Source organism: Balaenoptera borealis (genome assembly GCF_965194805.1).
Source record: "Balaenoptera borealis genome assembly, chromosome: 17".
NCBI classification, from domain to species: Eukaryota; Metazoa; Chordata; class Mammalia; order Artiodactyla; family Balaenopteridae; genus Balaenoptera; species Balaenoptera borealis.
In genome coordinates, this window is record NC_138876.1 from 38,914,112 (window position 1) to 38,940,057 (window position 25,946).

Genomic DNA, 25,946 nt, shown 5'->3' on the forward strand with positions numbered 1-25,946 from the left:
TCAAAAATTCCATTCTTATTGTCACAGCCAGTCTTCTTACTTTATTTCTTTTCTCTTATATGGAAAAAAATAATAAAAACTTAGCTAAGACGGATCCCTTCTAAAGAGATAAAGGAAAGAGGTGAGTGAAAGCCTACTCATGTTCATTTGCAAGGTGGCATAATGTGATTGTCCTAATACCAAAGGGAATATTTTGACATCTCTTCCCAGGCTGACATAACATCTATATATAAATACCATACAGAATATTCTGGAGTCCCATAGTCATAATGGAATTCTCAGGAGAAAGCAAACAAATACAAAAGACAGCCCTTTCCTTTTTATAAAAAATGAAATCCATAGATTCTAATAAGACCCCAAAGGGCCCCCAGGTGTGCTGTAGAAACTATGTGAATGTTGGAACTACATGGGGCTCCAGACCAAGAACACGCTGAGATAAATGAAATTTAAACCAATTTTGTGATGTGCTTGACAGACTAATGCAAATACCTAGGCACTGAAAGAAAAACATGGGATGCATAAAAGCCCAGCAGTAATGATTGAAACAATAACCTCTGATTAGTACATCTATACTGCATGGAACATTAACGATACAAGCAAGGCCGTTCTGGAGACACAGTCCAGACACAATTAGGCTGAATGAGTATATCAGGTCTATTATTTTTATAACCAGAGCTGCAGATGAGTACAAAACTGTGCTCACTCTAGCACTGTCAATCTAGCTAAATTAACATTATATAGAGGTAGGGTGGGCGAAATAAAAATGTCAAAGTAAACCCATTTGTCCAGATAACATGAAGAATTCTCACAAGCATTTCTAAATATCGCTTTATTTTCGAGTGGAACATGAACCCAGTGTGGGCTGGGAAGTTGGCAAGAACTTTACTACTAAAAGAAGCTAGCATTTTTGTATATTTACTTAAGTAAAGAGGAAGTTTTGTTCCTCAGCATGGCAACATCAGAAATTCTGACAAAATATTATATGTATTCATTTTAACTTTTTCTGTTTTACAGTTGGTTAGAGTTAGGATAAAATACTGTATTTAGAATGATCATACATCCCATCCCTCATTTAATAAAGCCTGTTTAAAATATTGCCCGTATTAATGACTACCAGACACGGCAGTGTTCATAATCCCAGTAATTCAATTGCCAGTAGTTTGTGCAATAAATCAGGAAAAGGTTAAAATATTTTTCATGCCAGAAGAGAACATATCAATCTATTTTATTTGATTACTTTGTGTAATGAGGCTTTCTCAAGGCCAGATTACCTTACTCATTATAATTATGCCAGATCATATTTTTGTTTAAAATGGAAAAGATTAAAAAATGCCAGCAATCCAGTTGAAACTATTCTAGGGTGGTTTTCTTCCTTTGTATGTTTCAGGACATGAGAAATGACATCCTGCTCTCCTTCCAAGAGTAGAGAAGAAAGTAACATTGTTCCCATGAAAAGCAGATTAGGCAAATGGCATCTGGACAATACTCATTTTCCTCATTGACTTGAAAATTCAATAAAATCATCTGTAATGTTTTTTAATTCCAAAGTTAAATTCCACTCCTATAAGTGAACTCTTAAAAATCACTAGAGCACAATAATATCCTTCCATATGTGGCGACATTTCTTTCTGTGAACGCAAGCTGAATTCAACCAAAAAGCAGTTCATATTTTTTAAAAAAATAATAATTTTATCAATAAAGAATAACACAAAGCATTCTCTGACATCTTTTTTCCTGCTTTCTAGAATAACCTCTTTTCTGGGCATAAGGGAAATCTCCCTCCCCAAACGCTTTTGGGGCTCCTTCTTGCCTCAGGCTCCCTTTGGCTCCAGTTGAGTTCCAGCAGCCCCAGCGCCCATGCGAAGTCTGCCTCCAGGGAGTCAGCTGTTGCTTATGAGAGAATGGCGTTTCTATGTCCTGCTCTTCCGAGCTGTTCCTCCAAATTGAAATAAGGTCACTCCAACCATTAACAGCTGGGTAAAAGGCCTTTGACCTCGCTAAGTCATAAGGCAGAATACAGAATGAAGGTGGTAGTCTTAAGGCAAGGAAGCAGGAAAGGGTGAAAGAACGATGACTATCAGAAGTGGAGTCAGAACTTCTCTTGGGACTTTTCAGACTGGTACCTTGTAAAATATAAAAATATTACTCCCACAAGAATGGTCAGAACTAAAAAGTCTAACAAATACTACTAAGTATTGGGAAGGATAGGGAGTAATTAGGACTCTCATGTGTTGCTGGTAGAACATTGAATGGTACAGCCTCCTACCACTTGGGGAGTTTCTAACAAAGTTAGACATTCACCTAACATATGACCCAGCAATTCTACTCCTAGAAAAGAAAAGAAATGCATATGTTCATCAAAAGATTTGTTCGAAAATGGTCATATCAGCCTTATTTATAATAGCTAAAACTAGAAGCAACCCAAATGACCATCAGTAGGAGAATGGATAAAGAAGTTGTGGTATATACTATTCACACAATAAAAAACTACTCTTCAGCTTCTTCTTCTGGCAGCAGTGGGGGAAGCTGGATTCCACGACAGCAGCAGCAGGGTTCGTGGCAAGAATGACAGCTTGCAGACCGCCTAGGGCAGTCTCGTCTGCCTGCAGCTTGTAGACCCTCAGGCTTAGGGCTGTTTCAAGCACACAGCCTTGAGAGAGTAAGGTGTTCTTGAGACAATCTGTACCAAATCTGTGACTGAACCCAGTGAGGACCTCTATACAAATGTTTAAGATTCTGGCAGCACATGGGGAGACCTACTCTTTTAGCCACCAGCTGCTGGAGACAGCCTCATAGACAAAGTGCTCCCAAGTCAGCCTGTTCTAGCTGAACGGCTATTGTAGACCCTCATAATCTGACTTCAGAATGGAGACCACCACATTCATTGCTGTGCGGCTAACAGGGTCTTGGTGCTCCAGCCGGGTGTCAGGCCTGAGCCTCTGAGGTGGGCCAGCAGAGTTCAGGACACTGGACCACCACAGACCTCTGGGCCCCATGTAATATCAACCGGCAAGAGCTCTCCCAGAGACCTCCGTCTCAACACTAAGACCCAGCTCCACCCAATGGCCAGCAAGTTCCAGTGCTGGACACCCCATCCCAAACAATTAGCAAAACAGGAACACAACCCCACCCATTAGCAGAGAGGCTGCCTAAAAACAAACTAAGTTCACAGACACCCCAAAACACACCACCAGATGCAGCCTTGCCCACCAGAAAGACAAGATCCAGTCCCACCCACCAGAACACAGGCACCAGTCCCCTACACCAGGAAGCCTACAAAGCCACTGAACCAATCTCACCCACTGGGGGCAGACACCAAAAACAATGGGAACTACGAACCTGCAGCCTGTGAAAAGGAGATACCAAACACAGTAGGTTAAACAAAATGAGAAGAAAGAGAAATATGCAGCAGATGAAGAAGCAAGGTAAAAACCCACCAGACCAAACAAATGAAGAGGAAATAGGCAGTCTACCTGAAAAAGAACTCAGAGTAACGATAGTAAAGATGATTCAAAATCGTGGAAATAGAATGGATAAAATACAAGAAACGTTTAACAAGGACCTAGAAGAATTAAAGAGCAAACAAACAATGACGAACAACAAAATAAATGAAATTAAAAATACTCTAGAAGGAATCAGTAGCAGAATAACTGAGGCAGAAGAACGGATATGAGACCTGGAAGATAAAATAGTGGAAATAACTACTGCAGAGCAGAATAATGAAAAAAGAATGAAAAGAATTGAGTACAGTCTCAGAGACCCCTGAGACAACATTAAACGCACCAACATTTGAATTATAGGGGTCCCAGAAGAAAAAGAGAAAAAGAAAGGGAATGAGAAAATATTTGAAGAGATTATAGTCAAAAACTTCCCTAACACGGGAATGGAAATAGTCAATCAAGTTCAGGAAGCCCAGAGAGTCCGATACAGGATAAATCCAAGGAGAAACACGCCAAGACACATATTAATCAGACTATCAACAACTAAATACAAAGAAAATATTAAAAACAGCAAGGGAAAAGCAACAAATAACATACAAGGGAATCCCCATAAGGTTAACAGCTGATCTTTCAGCAGAAACTGTGCAAGCCAGAAGGGAGTGGCAGGACATATCTAAAGTGATGAAAGGGAAAAACCTACAACCAAAATTACCCTAGCCAGCAAGGACCTCATTCAGATTTGACAGAGAAATTAAAACCTTTACAGACAAGCAAAAGCTAAGAGAATTCAGCACCATGAAACCAGCTCTATAACAAATGCTAAAGGAACTTCTCTAGGCAGGAAACACAAAAGCAGGAAAAGACCCACAAAAACAAACCCAAAACAATTAAGAAAATGGTAATAGGAACATACGTATCAATAACTACCTTAAATGTAATGGATTAAATACTCCAATCAAAAGACATAGACTGGCTGAATGGATACAAAAACGAGACCCATATATATGCTGTCTACAAGAGACCCACTTCAGACCTAGGGACACATAAAGATTGAAAGTGAGGGGATGGAAAAAGATGTTCCATGCAAATGGAAATCAAAAGAAAGCTGGAGTAGCAATTCTCATATCAGACAAAATAGACTTTAAAATAAGGACTCTTACAAGAGACAAAGAAGGACACTACATAATGATCAAGGGATCAATCCAAGAAGAAGATATAACAATTGTAAATATTTATGCACCCAACATAGGAGCACCTCAATACATAAGGCAAATGCTAACAGCCATAAAAGGGGAAATTGACAGTAACACAATAATAGTAGGGGATGTTAACACCCCATTTTCATCAATGGACAGATCATCCAAAATGAAAATAAATAAGGAAACACAAGCTTTAAATGACACATTAAACAAGATGGACTTCATTGATATTTATATGACATTCCACCCAAAAACAACAGAATACACTCTTCTCAAGTGCTAATGGAAGATTCTGCAGAATAGAGCATATCTTGAGTCACAAATCAAGACTTGGTAAATTTAAGAGAATTTAAATCATATCAAGCATCTTTTCTGACCACAACACTATGAGACTAGATATCAATTACAGGAAAAAAACTAAAAAATACGAACACATGGAGGCTAAACAATACGCTACTAAATAACCAAGAAATTACTGGAGAAATCAAAAGGGAAATAAAAAAATATCTAGAAACAAATGACAATGAAAGCACGACGACCCAAAACCTATGGGATGCAGTAAAAGCAGTTCTAAGAGGGAAGTGTATAGCAATACAATCCTACCTTAAGAAACAAGAAACATCTCAAATAAACAACCTAACTGTACACCTAAAGCAATCAGAGAAAGAAGAACAGAAAAACCCCAAAGTTAGCAGAAGGAAAGAAATCATAAAGATCAGATCAGAAATAAATGAAAAAGAAATGAAGGAAACAATAGCAAAGATCAATAAAACTAAAAGCTGGTTGTTTGAGAAGATAAACAAAATTGATAAACCATTAGCCAGACTCATCAAGAAAAAAAGGGAAAAGACTCACATCAACAGAATTAGAAATGAAAAAGGAGAAGTAACAAATGACACTGTAGAAATACAAAGGATCATGAGAGATTACTAGAAGCAACTATATGCCAATAAAATGGACAACCTGTAAAACATGGACACATTTTTAGAGAAGCACAACCTTCTGAGACTGAACCAGGAAGAAATAAAAAACATAAACAGACCAATCACAAGCACTGATATTGACACTGTGATTAAAAATCTTCCAACAAGCAAAAGCCCAGGACCAGATGGCTTCACAGGCGAATTCTATCAAACATTTAGAGAAGAGCTAACACCTATCCTTCTATAACTCTTCCAAAATATAGTAGAGGGAGAAACACTCCCAAACTCATTCTATGAGGCCACCATCACCCTGATACCAAAACCAGACAAAGATGTCAGAAACAAACAAAACTACAAGCCAATAACACTGATGAACACAGATGCAAAAATCGTCAACAAAATACTAGCAAACAGAATCCAACAGCACAGTAAAAGGATCATGAACCATGATAAAGTGGGGTTTATCCCAGGAATGCAAGGATTCTCCAATATATGCAAATCAATCAATGTGTTATACTATATTAACAAATTGAAGGAAAAAAACCATATGATAACCTCAAAAGATGCAGAAAAAGCTTCTGACAAAATTCAACAGTGATTTATGATTTAAACCCTCCAGAGAGTAGGCCTAGAGGGAACTTACCTCAACATAATAAAGGCCATATATGACAAACCCACAGCAAACATCATTCTCAATGGTGGAAAACTGAAATCATTTCCACTAAGATCAGGAACAAGACAAGGTTGCCCACTCTCACCACTATTATTCGACATACTTTTGGAAGTGTTAGCCATGGCAATCAGAGAAGCAAAAGAAATAAAAGGAATCCAAATCAGAAAAGGAGAAGTAAAGCTGTCACTGTTTGCAGATGACATGATATTATACATAGAGAATCCTAAAGACTCTACCAGAAAACCACTAGAGCTAATCAGTGAATTTGCTAAAGTAGCAGGATACAAAATTAACGCACAGAAATCTCTTGCATTCCTGTACACTAATGATGAAAAATCTGAAAGAGAAATTAAGGAAACACTCCCATTTACCATTGCAACGAAAAGAATAAAATACCTAGGAATAAACCTACCAAAGGAGACAGAAGACCTATATGCAGAAAACTATAAGACACTGATGAAAGAAATTAGAGATGATACAAACAGAGGGAGGGATACACCATGTTCTTGGATTGGAAAAATCAACATTGTGAAAATGACTATACTATCCAAAGCAATCTACAGGTTCAATGCAATCCGTATCAAGCTACCATTGGCATTTTTCACAGAACTAGAACAAAAAATTTCACAATTTGTATGGAAACACAAAAGACGCTGAATAGCCAGAGCAATCTTTTTAATTAATTAATTAATTAATTAATTAATCTTTGGTATATTGGGTCTTTGTTGCTGTGCATGGGTTTTCTCTAGTTGCAGCGAGGGGGGGCTATTCTTCATTGCGGTGTGTGGGCTCCTCATTGTGGTGGCTTCTCTTGTTGCAGAGCACAGGCTCTAGGCGTGCGGCCTTTAGTAGTTGTGGCACTTGGGCTCAGTGGTTGTGGCTCACAGGCTCTAGAGCACCGCCTCAGTAGTTGTGGTGCCTGGGCTTAGCTGTTCCACGGCATGTGGGATCTTCCTGGACCAGGGCTGAAACACGTGCCCCCTGCATTGGCAGGCGGATTCTTAACCACTGAGCCACCAGGGCAGCCCCAGCCAAAGCAATCTTTAGAAAAAAAACGGAGCTGGAGGAATCAGGCTCCTGGACTTCAGACTATACTACAAAGCTACAGTAATCAAGACAGTATGGTACTGGCACAAAAACAGAAATATAGATCAATGGAACAGGATAGAAAGCCAAGAGGTAAACCCACGCACATATGGTCACCTTATTTTTGATAAAGGAGGCAAGAATATACAATGGAAAAAAGACAGCCTCTTCAATAAGTGGTGCTGGGATAACTGGACAGCTACATGTAAAAGAATGAAATTAGAACACTCCCTAACACTGTATGCAACAGTATAGGGTGGATTAAAGACCTAAATGTAAGGCCAGACACTATCAAACTCTTAGAGGAAAACATAGGCAGAACACTCTATGACATAAATCATAGCAAGATCCCTTTTGACCCAGATCCTAGAGAAATGGAAATAAAAACAAAAATAAACAAATGGGACCTAATGAAACTTAAAAGCTTTTGCACAGCAAAGGAAACCATAAACAAGACGAGAAGACAACCATAAGAATGGGAGAAATATTTGCAAATGAAGCAACTGACAAAGGATTAATCTCCAAAATATACAATCAGCTCATGCAGCTCAATATCAAAAAAACCACCTAATCCAAAAATGGGCAGAAGACCTAAATAGACATTTCTCTAAAGAAGATATACAGATTGCCAACAAACACATGAAAGGATGCTCAACATCATTAATTATTAGAGAAATGCAAATCAAAACTACAATGAGGTATCACCTCACACCCGTCAGAATGGCTATCATCAGAAAATCTACAAACAATAAATGCTGGAGAGGGTGTGGAGAAAAGGGAACCCTCTTGCACTGTTGGTGGCAATGTAAATTGATACAGCTACTATGGAGAACAGTATGGAGGTTCCTTAAAGAACTAAAAATAGAATTACCATATGACCCAGCAATCCCACTACTGGGCATATACCCTGAGAAAACCATAATTCAAAGAAACATGTACCACAATGTTCATTGCAGCTCTATTTACAATAGTCAGGACATGGAAGCAACCTAAGTGTCCATCGACAGATGAATGGATAAAGAAGATGTGGAACATATTTACAATGGAATATTACTCAGCCATAAAAAGAAATGAAATTGAACTATTTGTAGTGAGTTGGATGGACCTAGAGTCTGTCATACAGAGTGAAGTAAGTCCGAAAGAAAAAAACAAATATCGTATGCTAACACATATATATGGAACCTAAAAAAAAAGGTTCTGATGAACCTAGGGGCAGGACAGGAATAAAGACGCAGACGTAGAGAATGGAATTGAGAACACAGGGAGGGGGAAGGGTAAGATGGAACGAAGTGAGAGAGTGGCATGGACATTTATACACTACCAAATGTAAAACAGATAGCTAGTGGGAAGCAGCCGCATAGCACAGGGAGATCAGCTTGGTGCTTTGTGACCACCTAGAGGGGTGGGATAGGGAGGGTGGGAGGGAGACGCAAGAGGAAGGGGATATGGGGATATATGTATACATATAGCTCATTCACTTTGTTATACAGCAGAAACTAACACAACATTGTAAAGCAATTATACTCCAATAAAGATGTTAAAAAAATTTTTTAAAAAACTCCTCTGCAACAGAAAGAGACAAACTGCTGTTACTGCAACAGCACAGAAGAATCACAAAACCATACTTGTTTACGTATTGCAGGAAGCCTAGGAGTATATACTGTATCACTGAAGTTCAAGAACAGGCATAACCAATCTGTGGTAATAAAAATCAGTATAATAGTTATCTTTGGTGGAGTCAGAGGTTGATCTGAAAGGGAAATTTCCTAGGATAACAGGAATGCTCTATATCTTGATCTGGGTGATGGTTACACAGGGGTATACATTTGCCAAATATATATTGCACTGTATGCTTAAGATCTGTGCATTTTATCACTCTATGCTACTTATACCTCAGTAAAACACTGTTAGCATGAAAAGTGTCTTACTTATAAACAAATCAATAAACATAAAGCACAAACAATATACATATAAATAATTTCAACTTCATGTGCTAATGTGAATAGACAGTGGAAAGAACTTGAACACTAGGAGAAAAAAGTTTACAGTTTATCAAAATATGCGAAGTAGCATTTTTTTAAAAATAAGAGAATAATATGTACACATCCTTTATAGGATTTTATGCTATGAATTGTTACGGGCACGCTGGATGGACACCAGGAATGATTGCTATTCTAGTTGGCTCCAAAATATATTTCCATACAATAATTTATTTATAACATTGTATGACCTAAATGATAATTTTATAAATTTTGTTTGGAGCCAATTATATAAGTATTTTGCAGGAAGATGTTATTGTTATAAATAATATAAATGTACATGTATATTACACTTGTAAAGTGAAAAACTCAGTACCTCCTGTTCAAATTATTTTACTTAGTAATGCCTGCCAAAATGCTCATAGACCTTTTTGAGCCAAAGTTTGTTTCCTTGGAAAGTGTGTTTTAGATATCACAATAAAGTTCTATTTTAGTTTCAAAATTTATACACAAACCACAAATAGTCTCACATATTTCAGAACAATTTAGTAAGGCTAGAAATTATTATAATAATTGAACTAATACTTCATAAGCATAACTATGACATAAAGGCAGCTATTAATCTGATTACAATTTTGAAAATTAGTTAGGCAATAAGATTTAGCATATGATTACTTTTTTATGTTTATTTTTTATTTGTTTATTTTTTCTTATTAGTCAACCATTTTATACACATCAGTGTATACATGTCAATCCCAATCGCCCAATTCATCATACCCCCACCCCCACCCCCCTGCCGCTTTCCCCCCTTGGTGTCCATACGTTTGTTCTCTACATCTGTGTCTCAATTTCTGCTCTGCAAACCGGATCATCTGTACCATTTTCTAGGTTCCACATATATGCATTAATATACGATATTTGTTTTCCTCTTTCTGACTTACTTCATTCTGTATGACAGTCTCTAGATGCATCCACATCTCTACAAATGACACAATTTCGTTCCTTTTTATGGCTGAGTAATATTCCATTGTATATATGTACCACTACTTCTTTATCCATTCGTCTGTCGATGGACATATAGGTTGCTTCCATGACCTGGCTATTGTAAATAGTGTTGCAATGAACATTGGGGTGCATGTGTCTTTTTGAATTATGGTTCTCTCTGGGTATATGCCAGTAGTGGGATTGCTGGGTCATATGGTAATTCTATTTTTAGTTCTTTAAGGAACCCCCATACTGTTCTCCATAGTGGCTGCATCAATTTACATTGCCACCAACAGTGCAAGAGGGTTCCCTTTTCTCCACACCCGCTCCAGTATTTGTTGTTTGTAGATTTTCTGATGATGCCTATTCTAACTGGTGTGAGGTGATACCTCATTGTAGTTTTGATTTGCATTTCTCAAATAATTAGTGATGTTGAGCAGCTTCTCATGTGTTTCTTGTCCATCTGTATGTCTTCTTTGGAGAAATGTCTATTTAGGTCTTCTGCCCATTTTTGGATTGGGGTGTTTGTTTCTTTAATATTGAGCTGCATGAGCTGTCTATATGTTTTGGAGATTAATCCTTTGTCCAGTGATTCATTTGCAAATATTTTCTCCCATTCTGAGGGTTGTCTTTTCGTCTTGTTTATGGTTTCCTTTGCTGTGCAAAAGCTTTTAAGTTTCATTAGGTCCCATTTGTTTATTTTTGTTTTCATTTCCATTACTCTAGGAGGTGGATCAAAAAATAACTTGCTGTGATTTATGTCAAAGAGTGTTCTTCCTATCTTTTCCTCTAAGAGTTTTATAGTGCCTGGTCTTACATTTAGGTGTCTAATCCATTTTGAGTTCATCTTTGTGCATGGTGTTAGGGAGTGTTCTAATTTCATTCTTTTACATGTAGCTGTCCAGTTTTCCCAGCACCACTTATTGAAGAGACTATCTTTTCTCCATTGTATATCCCTGTCTCCATTGTCATAGATTAGTTGACCATAGGTGCGTGGGTTTATCTCTGGGCTTTCTATCCTGTTCCATTGATCTATATTTCCTTTTTTGTGCCAGTACCATATTGTCTTGATTACTGTAGCTTTGTAGTATAGTCTGAAGTCAGGGAGTCTGATTCCTCCAGCTCCGTTTTATTCCCTCAAGACTGCTTTGGCTATTCAGGGTCTTTTGTGTCTCCATACGAATTTTAAGATTTTTTGTTCTAGTTCTGTAAAAAAATGCCACTGGTAATTTGATAGGGATTGCATTGAATCTGTAGATTGCTTTCAGTAGTATAGTCATTTTCACAATATTGATTCTTCCAATCCAAGAACATTGTATATCTCTCCATCTGTTGGTATCATCTTTAATTTCTTTCATCAGTGTCTTATAGTTTTCTGCATACAGGTCTTTTGTCTCCCTAGGTAGGTTTATTCTTAGGTATTTTATTCTTTTTGTTGCAATGGTAAATGGGAGTGTTTCTTTAATTTCTCTTTCAGATTTTTCATCATTAGTGTATAGGAATGCAAGAGATTTCTGTGCATTAATTTTGTATCCTGCTAGTTCACCAAATTCATTGATTAGCTCTAGTAGTTTTCTGGTGGCATCCTTAGGATTCTCTATGTAGAGTATCATATCATCTGCAAACAGTGACAGTTTTACTTCTTCTTTTCCAATTTGTATTCCTTTTATTTCTTTTTCTTCTCTGATTGCCATGGCTAGGACTTCCAAAACTATGTTGAATAATAGTGGTGAGAGTGGACATCCTTGTCTTGTTCCTGATCTTAGAGGAAATGCTTTCAGTTTTTCAACATTGAGAATGATGTTTGCTGTGGGTTTGTCATATATGGCCTTTATTATGTTGAAGTAGTTTCCCTCTATGCCCACTTTCTGGAAAGTTTTTATCATAAATGGGTGTTGAATTTTGTCAAAAGCTTTTTCTGCACTTATTGAGATGATCATATGGTTTTTATTCTTCAGTTTGTTAATATGGTGTATCACACTGATTGATTTGCATATATTGAAGAATCCTTGCATCTCTGGGATAAATCCCACTTGATCATGGTGTATGATCCTTTTAATGTGTTGTTGGATTCTGTTTGCTAGTATTTGGTTGAGGATTTTTGCATCTATATTCATCAGTGATATTGGTCTGTAATTTTCTTTTTTTGTAGTATCTTTGTCTGGTTTTGGTATCAGGGTGATGGTGGCCTCATAGAATGAGTTTGGGAGTTTTCCTTCCTCTGCAATTTTTTGGAAGAGTTTGAGAAGTATAGGTGTTAGCGCTTCTCTAAATGTTTGATAGAATTCACCTGTGAAGCCATCTGGTCCTGGACTTTTGTTTGTTGGAAGATTTTTAATCACAGTTTCAATTTCATTACTTGTGATTGGTCTGTTCATGTTTTTAATTTCTTCCTGGTTCAGTCTTGGAAGGTTATACCTTTCTAAAAATTTGTCCATGTCTTCCAGGTTTTCCATTTTATTGGCATAGAGTTGCTTGTAGTAGTCTCTTAGGATGCTTTGTATTTCTGTGGTGTCTGTTGTAACTTCTCCTTTTTCAATTCTAATTTTATTGATTTGAGTCCTCTCCCTCTTTTTCTTGATGAATCTGGCTAATGGTTGATCAATTTTGTTTATCTTCTCAAAGAACCAGCTTTTAGTTTTATTGATCTTTGCTATTGTTTTCTTTATTTCTATTTCATTTATTTCTGCTCTGATTTTTATGATTTCTTTCCTTCTGCTAACTTTGGGTTTTGTTTGTTCTTCTTTCTGTAGTTCCTTTAGGTGTAAGGTTAGATTGTTTATTTGAGATTTTTCTTGTTTCTTTTTATTTTATTTTATTTTATTTATTTTTGACTGTGTTGGGTCTTCAGTTCTGCGTGAGGGCTTTATCTAGTTGCGGCAATCAGGGGCCACTCTTCTTCGTGGTGCGCGGGCCTCTCACTATCGTGGCCTGTTTTATTGTGGAGCACAGGCTCCAGATGCGCAGGCTCAGTAGTTGTGGCTTACGGGCCTAGTTGCTCCACGGCATGTGGGATCTTCCCAAACCAGGGCTCGAACCCGTGTACCCTGCATTAGCAGGCAGATTCTCAACCACTGCACCACCAGGGAAGCCCTTTTCTTGTTTCTTGAGGTAGGCTTGTATAGGTATAAACTTCCCTCTTAGAACTGCTTTTGCTGCATCCTATAGGTTTTGGATCATTGTGTTTTCAATGTCATTTGTCTCTAGGTATTTTTTGACTTCCTCTTTGATTTCTTCAGTGAGCTCTTGGTTATTTAGTAACGTATTGTTTAGCCTCCATGTGTTTGTGTTTTTTACGTTTTTTCCCCTGTAATTCATTTCTAATCTCATAGCGCTGAGGTCAGAAAAGATGCATGATATGATTTCAAATTTCTTAAATTTACTGAGGCTTGATTTGTGACCCAAGATGTGATCTATCCTGGAGAATGTTCCATGTGCACTTGAGAAGAAAGTGTAATCTGCTGTTTTTGGATGGAATGTCCTATAAATATCAATTAAGTCTATCTGGTCTACTGTGTCATTTAAAGCTTCTGTTTCCTTATTCATTTTCATTTTGGATGATCTGTCCATTGGTGTAAGTGAGGTGTTAAAAGTCCCCCACTATTACTGTGTTACTGTCGATTTCCTCTTTTATAGTTGTTAGCAGTTGCCTTATGTATTGAGGTGCTCCTATGTTGGGTGCATATATATTTATAATTGTTATATCTTCTTCTTGGATTGATCCCTTGATCATTATGTAGTTTCCTTCTTGTCTCTTGTAACATTCTTTATTTTAAAGTCTATTTTATATGATATGAGTATTGCTACTCCAGCTTTCTTTTGATTTCCATTTGCATGGAATATCTTTTTCCATCCCCTCACTTTCAGTCTGTATGTGTACCTAGGTCTGAAGTGGGTGTCTTGTAGACAGCATATAGATGGATCTTGTTTTTGTATCCATTCAGCAAGCCTGTGTCTTTTGGTTGGAGCATTTAATCCATTCACGTTTAAGGTAATTATCAATATGTATGTTCCTATTACCATTTTCTTAATTGTTTTGTGTTTGCTTTTGTAGGTCCTTTTCTTCTCTTGTGTTTCCCATTTAGAGAAGTTCCTTCAGCATTTGTTGTAGAGCTGGTTTGGTGGTGCTGAATTCTCTTAGCTTTTCCTTGTCTGTAAAGCTTATGATTTCTCCATTGAATCTGAATGAGATCCTTGCTGGGTGGAGGAATCTTGGTTGTAGCTTCTTCCCTTTCATCACTTTAAGTATATCATGCCACTCCCTTCTGGCTTGTAGAGTTTCTGCTGAGAAATCAGCTGTTAACCTTATGGGAGTTCCCTTGTATGTTATTTGTCGTTTTTCCCTTGCTGCTTTCAATAATTTTTCTTTGTCTTTAATTTTTGCCAATTTGATTACTGTGTGTCTCGGTGTGTTTCTCCTTGGGTTTATCCTGTATGGGACTCTCTGCACTTCCTGGACTTGGGTGGCTATTTCCTTTCCCACGTTAGGGAAGTTTTCGACTATAATCTCTTCAAATATTTTCTCGGGTCATTTCTCTCTCTCTTCTCCTTCTGGGACCCCTATAATGCGAATGTTGTTTCATTTAATGTTGTCCCAGAGGTCTCTTCAGCTGTCTTCATCTCTTTGCATTCTTTTTTCTTTATTCTGTTCCACAGCAGTGAATTCCACCATTCTGTCTTCCAGGTCACTTATCTGTTCTTCTGCCTCAGTTATTCTGCTGTTGATGCCGTATAGTGTATATTTCATTTTAGTTATTGTATTGTTCACCTCTGTTTGTTTGTTCTTTAATTCTTCTAGATCTTTGTTAAACATTTCTTGCATATTCTCAATCTTTACCTCCATTCTTTTTCCGAGGTCCTGGATCATCTTCACTATCATTATTCTGAATTCTTTTTCTGGAAGATTGCCTATCTCCATTTCATTTAATTGTTTTTCTGGGGTTTTATCTTGTTCCTTCATCTGGTACATAGCCATATGCCTTTTCATCTTGTCTATCTTTCTGTGAATGTGGTTTTTGTTGCACAGGCTGCAGGATTGTAGTTCTTCTTGCTTCTGTTGTCCAAGTTTTAGCATATGATTTTAAATCATTTTAATTTTATATTTTTCTGTAAATATATTAATTAAATTATAAACAAAGATATATTTACTAAGAAAAGGATAACGAATGTTAATATTAATTTTATTGTCATGAAAGTTTAGCTATATATGTTCATTAAAGTAGCCTTTATAGAACTTTTACTGTTGAAAAGATTCTATGAGGAGGAAGAAAGAATACATTCAGAGCAACAAAAAGAAGAAATCATAATTTTTTACATACTGTTTTTCTCCATAATTAATGCTATGTAAGTATCACTAACTTTACTATTAAACTCTACACCAAATCAGAATGCATAGAAAAAAGCGTGGTATATGTACATTCATATTATTTATTAAAATAATATCTTCCTGCAAAATACTTACATAATTGGCTCCAAGCAAAACTTATAAAATTATCATTTAAGTCAATACAAAGTTATAAATAAATCATTGTATGGAAATAACATGAAAATATTTTATGATTTTTATCATATAGATTAAGGATCAACGAACTTTTTCTGTAAAGGATCAGATACTTATTATTTTGGGGCTTGCAGACCACATACAATCTCGGTCACGTAGTCAGTTAAAACATGTAAAAACATTCTTGTCTTGAGGTCTGTACATAAACAGATGGATTTGGCCCACAGGCCATATCTTACTGATCCTTGTTATAGATCACTAATAACCATAACTATATCATAAAAATGCTAGCAGAGTTATTTTATAAGTTCAAATCTTTTATTTTTATAATAACCAGAATAGGTCCTCCCCCAAATAAAAGTTCTGTTCCTGTTCAGTATCACCCATACGGATGCCAAGGGTGCACATCAGGACTCAGTTCTCATCAATATGACGGAGAGAGGCTTTCCCTTTTCTACCCACTCCTGACTACTCACTCAAACCTGCTTACTCCTCAAGGATGAGGTCCTTATTATAGTTACTTTAAAGTTAAACTCAGCCACCCAGAAATGATTATGCTCTTGACAATGCTTATATCAATATGTTAATCATAAGAATATAGAATAAGTCCTTCAAAATGGGCTGTGTCTTGTAAAACATGCAGAATGTCTTTTTAAAGGTAAGATAAAGAGCTATCCTAAAAAAAAGGCCTATGTTTTCCCTTTCTGGAATTTCTTCTTTCCATTCCTGAAAATGCAATTCAGACCAGCCACCGGTATATAGACACATTTGTATGAAGGCGACGTGGATATTTTCAAGATAAACAAGCTCTGTTAATGTCATTGCATGTCCTTTGAGTATATATTCATATATATATATATATATATGCCTGCCAACCTCTTAGAAGTTTAAAATCAAGTAATTTCTGATTTCATCCATGTATTTTGTAGGCTATGGTAAAACTCAAAATCTTCAGAGAAATAAACTTTTTTTTTTCCCCCTAGATCTAAGGAATTTCAGTGGTTGAGGAAATTTCAAGCTGGAGCCATTACAGTTTAAATCCATTTTTAAAAAAAATTTATTTATTTTATTTATTTATTTTTGGCTGTGTTGGGTCTTTGTTGCTGCATGCGGGCTTTCTCTAGTTGTGGCGAGCGGGGGCTACTCTTCATTGTAGTGTGTGGGCTTCTCATTGCAGTGGCTTCTCTTGTTGCGGAGCACGGGCTCTAGGCATGCAGGCTTCAGTAGTTGTGGCACGGGCTCAGTAGTTGTGGCTTGTGGGCTCTAGAGTGCAGGCTCAGCAGTTGTGGCGCACGGGCTTAGTTGCTCTGCAGCATGTGGGATCTTCCCGGACCAGGGCTTGAACCCGTGTCTCCTGCGTTGGCAGGCGGATTCTTAACCACTGCACCACCAGGGAAGCCCTAAATCCATTTTTTTTCTTGAAGTAGAGTATATTATAGAGAATGACTGAGCTTCAAAACAGTTCCTTTAGGGTTTTACGTTTTTTATAGAGTCCAAGATGTATAGATTCTAAAAGCACCTTCTTAAAAATAATTCGATTACTCTCTTGCACTCCGGACAAAGTGCAAACTTCTAAACATGGTTTGTACCTTCCAGTCCAGCCTCTTGCTTCTCTCTCTTCTCTGCTCCTGCCACTGTGCATCCTGCATTCCACACAGCAGCCACTCTGAATGCCTCTCAGTTTCCGCTGTGTGCTGGGACGTCTTCACCTCCAGCCTTGGCACATGGAGGTCCCACTACCATGGACTCACCTCCTCTCTGCCAACTCCTCTTCCTTGTCTGGCCTCTGCGTAGTCCTCAGGTCTCTGCTTAGATGTCATTTCTCTCATGTAGTCTATCCTGACCGCTCCAGACGGCCAGGTTGCATGAACTTTCTGTCTCTGCCATCACTGGTTTGTTCTTTATCAGAACATTCTTAACACGTTATATTATGATTGAAGTTCAGTGGTTGGTGTCCTTCTTTAGAGGGCAGTCTCAGCAAGGTCATGGTGAATCTTCTTAATGACAGTAAACCTAATGCCTAATACAGTGCCTGAGCCAGTAGGTGCTCAGAGAATATTAATTGAATGTTGCTGGGTCAAGAACGACTCCTATCTGATGTTCTCGTCCACCACAACATAGAGAAGATGATGCTACTGACCCACCAACCAAAGGGCATAATCTGGAATAATCTTATTCCCCAGGAACACTTGAGGCTATAAGAATTGAAGTGGTGAAAGATTTGGGCATAAAGCATGGTCCTTCTTTGCACAGAAAGTAACGATACTCTGCACAAGATATACAGATATCCTATCCTTGTTACTTACCTATTTTATGTATAATAGTTTGTATCTGTTAATGCCGTACCCGTAATTTATCCCTGACCCCACCCCCTTTCCCCTTTGGTAACCATAGTTTGTTTTCTACGTCTGTGAGTCTGTTTCTGTTTTGTATATATTGATACATTCTTTTGTATTATTTTGAGATTCCACATATAAGTGATATCATATAATATTTATCTTTCTCTGTCTGACCTACTTCACTTAGTATGATATTCACTAGGTCCATCCATGTGGCTGCAAATGGCAATATTTCTTTTTTTATGACTGAGTAATAATATTCCATTGTATACATGTACCACATCTTCTTAAGTCTGTTGATGGGCACTTGGGTTGTTTCCATGTCTTGCCTATTGTAAATAGTGCTGCTGTGAACATTGGGGTACATGTATCTTTTCGAATTAGAGTTTTCATCTTTTCCAGATATATGCCTAGGAGTAGGATTGCTGAATCATATGGTAGCTCTACTTTTAGTTTTTTAAGGAACCTCCATACTGTTTTCCACAGTGGCTGCACCAATTTACATTCCCACTAACAGTGCACGAGGGTTCCCTTTTCTCCACACCCTCTCCAGCATTTATTATCTGTAGACATTTTGATGATGGTCATTCTGACTGGTGTGAGGTGATACCTCATTGTGGTTCTGATTTGAATTTCTCTAATAATTAGAGATGTTGAGTATCTTTTCATGTGCCTGTTGGCCATCTGTATGTCTTCTTTGGAGAAATGTCTTATTAGGTCTTCTGCCCATTTTTTGACATTGAGTTGTATGAGTTGTTTGCATATTTTGGCTATTAATCCTTTGTCGATCGGGTCATTTGCAAATATTTTCTCCCATTCCGTAGATTGCCTTTTTGTTTTGTTGGTGGTTTCCTTTGCTGTGCAAAAGCTTTCAAGTTTGATTAGATCTCACTTATTTATTTTTGCTTTTATTTCTTTTGCCTTGGGAGTCCCTGTCCCCTGTCTTAAACGTGGTCTTTTATTTCTATTTATGATCTTCCACTATCACCTTCTTGTTTCAAGCTTCACTTTTGCCTTATATTGGTCACTGTCAAACCACACTGTCCTCCACATTCCCAGGTCTGAGACCTCTCGTTGCTGCTATTCCCATGGCTATTATCAATGCTCCTGGCTGACTCAAGGTCTCAGGATGTGGCTTTCAAATACCAGCGCTCCCAGGAGGATTTGGGACATTGGGGAATGGGGGTGGACTCAGTAGGAACAGGGAATGTTAACCTATTACTATTTCTCTGGCATACATGAGGATAGCAGAACTAGAGAGTTTAGGAAAATGGCCACATAGCAGGTGGAATTTTCCTAAGGCTACAGACTAATGGAGAAATAGAAAATCACTCAGCTCCATCCCAGCACCCTCAGCTCACCAGTGCATTCTCCTTTATGGAGCTGGATGAAGACTTCTGCAAGGGGTGTTTGCCAGGGCCAGCCTACCTCAAAGTATTGCTGAGTCTTCAGGACAATAGAGGAAATTATTAAACTAAAAGCATCAGTGCTTTTGCTGTATTTACACTGATATTACATGTGCAAATGCCCAGCAGTCCATGGCTGCTCTCTTACCTTGTGTAATTGGTAATACTGCAAGGCACCGATTCCACCTTGCTCCTCTGCAGTCCAGAGCACCAAACGCAGAGTCCTCTTTGGACGCAGCCCTGGGAAAAATAATAAAATAAAACAAGTGATTCTTCAGTTGCTTTTGAATTTTTGAAAAATGGCAGGGCCTCTTATCTGCATTCTGGAGGCAGGAGGGAATCAGAGGCATGCGCATTCATCTCTTGCTCTTGTGGTTGCCTGATTTAGGGTGTGGCTGACACAGCAAAGGAGTACCCTCAGGGCTGATCTCCAGGGCAGGTTAATGAAGAAAGGGGTTGTGATAAATGTCAGCCAGGAATTGAGAGCCTCTATTCATATCCTTAACTGGACAACCTGCCCAGTAGGACCCAATGGATGGCCAAGTTCATTGGGATATTAGATTGCATCCAGAAGATGAAGCTAGGCTCTAGACAGATCATGAGGCCTTCCAATGATTAACTGAAACCCAGTCATTTGCCTCTACTTCAAGACAAGGTGTGTTGGGGGTTGCTTCTTAGTCTAAATCCACAAGTATAGCTAGCTGCCCATGCTATCCTTAGTAATGTAATGATTGTGAAGCAGATGCAATGTTTATGTTTACCCAGGGTCATGTTCCCCTCCTTCTTGGAAATAGAAGGTCATTCACTTAAGGTCAATGAAAATGAATTGAATGAGAATGACATTTTATTCATCTCATTACCGCACAAACAGCTTGGTGGCAATTTCATTGACTTGGGCAATACAAACTTGTATCCTGCAGTTATTAAAGCTACTAGCAGATCTGGCGTATCTAGAACCATTTTTGAGTGACTGTGTCCGCTCCGTAAAAGCTAACTACAATGGTCAAACAGTATGCTAAAAGTTCCACTGTTTGACCAAGATTTAAAACTCATTTCTGATTTGGATCTGATGATGTGGTTTCTGAGAAATAACAAAGGCAGAAACACGTGAAGCTGGGCTTAAATCTTATTAATAAGATCTGTCCTCTTGCCTCACTGCAGGGAAACCATAGGGAAGGACTCTGAATGGCTCCGAGATGGACACACTACAGACGTCGAGTATAACCAACTGCTGCCACCCAGGCACGTGGCCTTCTTCAAGGGAGCGGGCTGGTCGACCTCAGCCTGGATGATAAATGCTCCTGGGAAATGGAGCTCTGTCCTGCCTCCTCTGGACACCAACAAGTATTCTCCTTTCACAAGTCTAGTGCCAAGGCATTGAAAAGGAGCTACGTTTCTCACTAAATTGAATATTGTGAAGCTACTTTACACTTGAGCATTTTAACATAATTAAAAGAGCACAGGTTTAGGAGGCAGGCTGACCTGAGTTCCAATTAAAGCCTAGACAAGCAATGTCCACATCCAGTTGTTCAGCAAATCCCATTGGTGTTTTCTTCTAAGTCCATCTAGAATCCAACTTTTTACCTCTGCTACCACGCTGGTCCAAGCCCCACCTTCTTTTGCCTGGACTGTTGCAAAACAGTCTTCCTAACTGGTCTCCCTGCCTCAGCCTGTGCCCCTCTGCAGCTGATGGTCTGCACTGCAGACAGCAAGACTCTTGTAAAACTTATACCAGAGCATGTCATTTCTCTGTTCAAAACCTCCAAGAGCCATACTGTAAGCTTCTCAAAGGCAGGTATTTAAGCTTTGTGATTCAATGTGATGCCCTCAGTGCCCAGACTGTTTGGCACATATTAGGTGCCCAATAAATAGGTCTTGAATGAATAAATGAATCCAAAGTGTGGTGCCTCACTAGTAAAATTCAAAGCCCTCTACCACTGTCTCAACCTCATTTCCTAAAACTTTCCTGCTAGCTCATTTCCAGGCAAAATGTTATAGTTGAAAAAGGCAGACAGATCTGGTGAGCCCTGCTATTAATAGGCACTAGCTGTGTAACCACTGGGAAATAGATCTACCTGAACTTCAGCTTCCTTATCTAAAGAGTGGAGGGAATATTACATGCTCATAACATAACACCTTCCCCGGGTGGCTGTGAGGATGAAATGAGGTGTGATGAAGACAATCTGTGTCTGCCATGCAACAGACATTCAATGAATGAATTATAAAACTACATAATGGATAGCCAGGCACAGAGCACACACTTTTACCCATAGAGAGAAGGGGCATCTAGATACTCAGGACAATCTTCCAAAGTCATCTGAGCCCCTGCTGAAGAAGAATCGTGAAGTACCCACTGCCTGCTCCACAGAGTCTAACCACCGACTCACACTCAGAGCACAAACTTAAACTGTTGTTGGATTAAGAAATATAATCAGTCTATATCTAAAGACCATAGTCACTGGCTCCTCTAACAGAAATGTGCTTAGTGTCAATTTAAATCAAATGACATTTTGCTTGCAACATAGAAAAAAATAAAAAAGGATAAAGTGCTGCAAATGAAAATTCTGAACATGTTTTTAGATCCATAAAGAAGGGGAAAAAAACTTTCTGTTTACATATCTCCTCATTTACCAGCAAAACAGTACCAAGTTATTAAAACGATGGAGTTCTCTAAATAGGGATCAAGGGACAGTTAGCACAAGTTAGAGAAAAATCAATTTTTAAAAGCCAATGCCCTGAATAGCCCCATAGATTTGGTGTTCTACTTGCAAGTCATTACCGTACAGGATTAGTCTCCTTCACATTTCAAATCAGCCAGATAACCAATGATGTTATACTAAGATAACAAAAAAGTAATCGGTTTGAAGTGAGGGATGCTAAGGCCTCCAAACAACAACAGCATAGCTGGTGCATGGCTGGCCCTGAGGAGACAGAGCCACCTCCCAGCCCTGGAGAAGTTCAGTCCTCATCTTACTCCGCATTCAAGGTTAAGGCCCAAATAGAAGAGGTTAGGAAACCAGTGGTTAAGCAAATACCTGACTGAGCTGCGAAGTCCCTTTTCCACTCTGACATTCTGATTGTCCCTAGAACCTAAGAGAAATGCATGGGACTTCATTCCGCACTAGACCCTGACTTTAGTGTGGAGTTAGAGCCCCCAGGTCACCTGAGTCCACAGACAGGCAGCATGGGGCACAGAAAGGTGTTGGCTGTGGAATCTCAATAAACATTGTTTGATTCCCTGCTCTGCCACTTCTGGCTCTTTGACTTTAGATTAGTTGCCCAATCTCTCTGAGCCTCAGTTTCCTCATCTACACAATAAGGAAAAGGGGAATTGCCTCATGACTTTGTTAAGAAAATTAAATGAGACCAGGCAAATACATATGAAGCACAGTTCCTGGCACATAGTAGGCTTTCAAGAATTGTCTGTTAGCTTCACTCTACATCACTCCATGAACTTCAGTCTGTGTCAATGATTTCCTGGGAAATCCTGTGAGAGAACTAGGAAGGAGGCATCTTTCTCATTCCTCTTCCCTAGGAACCGTAGAACAACTTTGTTTATACATAATGCATACCAAGCCAAGGGAGAAACACAAATTTCATCTAGCTCATAGAAAAACACATAACCTCTTTCAGCACGGAATAGGCCCTCATTCCAACATAGAGCATATCCAAATCCAAAGAAATAGAAATTGTTTCCTCACTTTAAAAACTGAAGGCCAATCAGAATTTTTAGTTTCTGTATAAAGTAAAAAAGCTTAATAAATCTGAAAACTGAATAAAGTTGATATAAAGATGTCTGCATTTATCATTTTTAAATAATAGAATTTATTGTGTATCTCAAATCCAAACTGGTTTCAAAGCTAGCATTTTAAGTATATAAAGTAACAAAAATAACAACAACAACAATAATAAAACAATAATAATGACAGCAACACAACAAAGTGATACAAGGTCAAATGCAGGGATCTCATCTTGTAGTGAAACTAGGGTAAATGAATAGCTCCGCAGGAATCCTAGCTCACAGCTGTGGCCCTGGCTCAGTGGTTTACAGCACCAGCCTAAGGCAAGCACATGAAATAAACCTTAGAATTGGAGGTGAGAGGGAGGACCCTGGGCTGAGCTGGCTAGGAGTCAGCTCTCATTGAGGTTTTGTCAGAAGATAGGCAATTAGTTCCTCCATAAATGTAATGAAACCGCCCAGAGATCTCTTGACCTCCTGGAATTTTTATTAAGAACTTCAGATAGCACAACAAACTTTTATGGCATTACAGTTTTTCTCTAAAAGAACATAAACTACAGATAATGTGTCAGAGTTTTGTCTTTGTTTATGAAATAAGACACATGCATTTCACTTTCATTTTACTGATGAGAGTAATAATGCTATTGGGAAAATAGTGCCTATGAGAAAAGGTGAAAACAATCTGGCTGGAGTTTATTTTTTGTTATTATCAAATTTAAAGATAAGTAGTCTGAGAGTTAAAGCAATAAACTGAAAAGGTCAACTGACTGTCCTGCACTTGCACTAAGAGTGGGCCAAAATAAAATAAACTTAGATTAATCCAGCCTTGTAGATAGATTTCCCAAATCATGAATTCTAAAGAACACTATTTGTTAACAAAGTGTATTAACCCAAATGCCTGTTTACTAGTCTGTTTCAGTACTGCCAGAACTATGTATAAGTACTCTTCTCCGTTCTGACACCAATTGTGTGGAGAAAACACAATTTTCACTTACAGTAAATATACTCAATTTCCACATATATGCGCTAGCTCATAAATACACTTGTTGTCCAGCTCTCCTTTATCAACAATTCAAAAGAGTGCTGCATTTAGAGATGCCTAATACTGCAATAAACTTGACTAGTATAAGTGCAGTATCTGAATTAAAGAATAAATAATGACATATTAGTATATAAACTGAATGAGATGAGGCAGTAAGCATAGTGGTTAAGCATACAGGTTTTGGGGTTGAGACCTATTTCCACCTTGGACAAGTTACATAATTCATTATATAATATATAAGCACATTATCACTGATGTTTTTAAAACAGGGGGCATGGTTACACAAAGATTCATTATTTTAGTGAAGTAAATTACAACTACTACTCTTTATAGGCAGGAACAGAAAATCACTTGGAGGAAGATCTTTTGTTCTTGGAAGAATCACTTGTATCTTTCTTAGCCATGTAAATATAAAGCAATTAGACAGTTTTGGGGGGCATTGGGGCAGGGCAACAAACTTTTTAAAACTCCGTCTTGCTAGCTGCTTCCCCTTGAGCTATCTGGAGGAACAACCTGGACACTGGGCAGGAGATAAATCAGAGTGTAAGAGGAGCCCAGGGTCTTCTGGGAGGAAAGCCCAGGGTCCTCACCCCTGCTTCCTTGGACAGAGGACTGGGGATGAGAGAACTGTTGGGTCAGGGTGACAATGACTAAAGTCCCGGGGCAGGGAAGGTCCTGGAAAGCACTAAAATAAAGTGATCTTGATGAAGAAAGGAGTCTGGGTTATTGACCTGGGCTCAACACAGTGGCCTAAGATTCAGGGAAAGGGCTAATTGTAGTCTAGCATGTGGCCAAGTCCAGGAGCTCCTCCAGATCCAGCCACCCTAACAGAGGTTATGACTTAGAGAACTGAGGATGGGAATATCAACAAAGGGAGTTGTAACCTTGCTCCCCAAAACGGGCACCACTGTAACTTAGGGCTGCAAACAGTGCCATGCAGCAGCCAGAAGGAGTCGTCCTCACAGGTGGACCCAGCCACAGGTTTCCGGAGGAGGACTGACCCATTTGCCCTGAGTCAAGCCCCAGAGACCTCAGGAGGAGGTAACAGACTTCCTGCTAATAAGGCCTGTAGAGGATTGGATGATTAACTATAAAGGAGATTGAAGGATGTGATCATATTTATAACCTGTGTTTGTGGAGCAGGTCATAACAGTTATAATTTCCATAATTCAAAGTGAACAGTCCTACCTCATTATAATGATTAGGATTCTATTAGCCAGGAAAATCACTATTAATCATCACTGAAGTAGAAATGCTGTGACTACCATGGTGTGAAGGCCATTTCTGGCCCTAACCCAGTTTTCCACTCTTATCATCCTGCTTCTACCTCTCATCATAAGCTCCAGCCACATCACATTTCCTACCAGTCCCTGACCTGAGAGGCCATGATATCTCAGATTTCTGGTCCTTTGTAGATGCTCTTCTTCCTATCTAGAATGCCCCTTCAACTTTTCCATCTGGCAAACTCCTATTCATTCGACAAAGCCCATCACTAACATTACTTTACCTGGGAAGGCTCCCCTAACTCTAGGGAAAAGTTGGTTGTTCCTTTCTCAGTGTTCTTCTAGAACTTCACACGGATCTCTCTGTTCATTTTCAACCACACTTACAAGTTGATCTCCCCACTAGACCACTA

The 25,946-nt window shown here is 38.6% G+C and overlaps 1 protein-coding gene across 9 annotated transcripts in view; it reads right to left on the reverse strand.

The window, feature by feature from the left end:
* CPQ (carboxypeptidase Q) overlaps positions 1-25,946 on the reverse strand; it is a 500,068-nt gene that overhangs the window by 100,431 nt on the left and 373,691 nt on the right. For all 9 annotated transcript variants that reach the window (XM_082364351.1, XM_082364352.1, XM_082364348.1 and 6 more), the window contains one exon: positions 19,678-19,769. In XM_082364351.1, the coding sequence (XP_082220477.1) occupies positions 19,678-19,769 (92 nt within the window). The remainder of the gene's footprint in view (positions 1-19,677; positions 19,770-25,946) is intronic.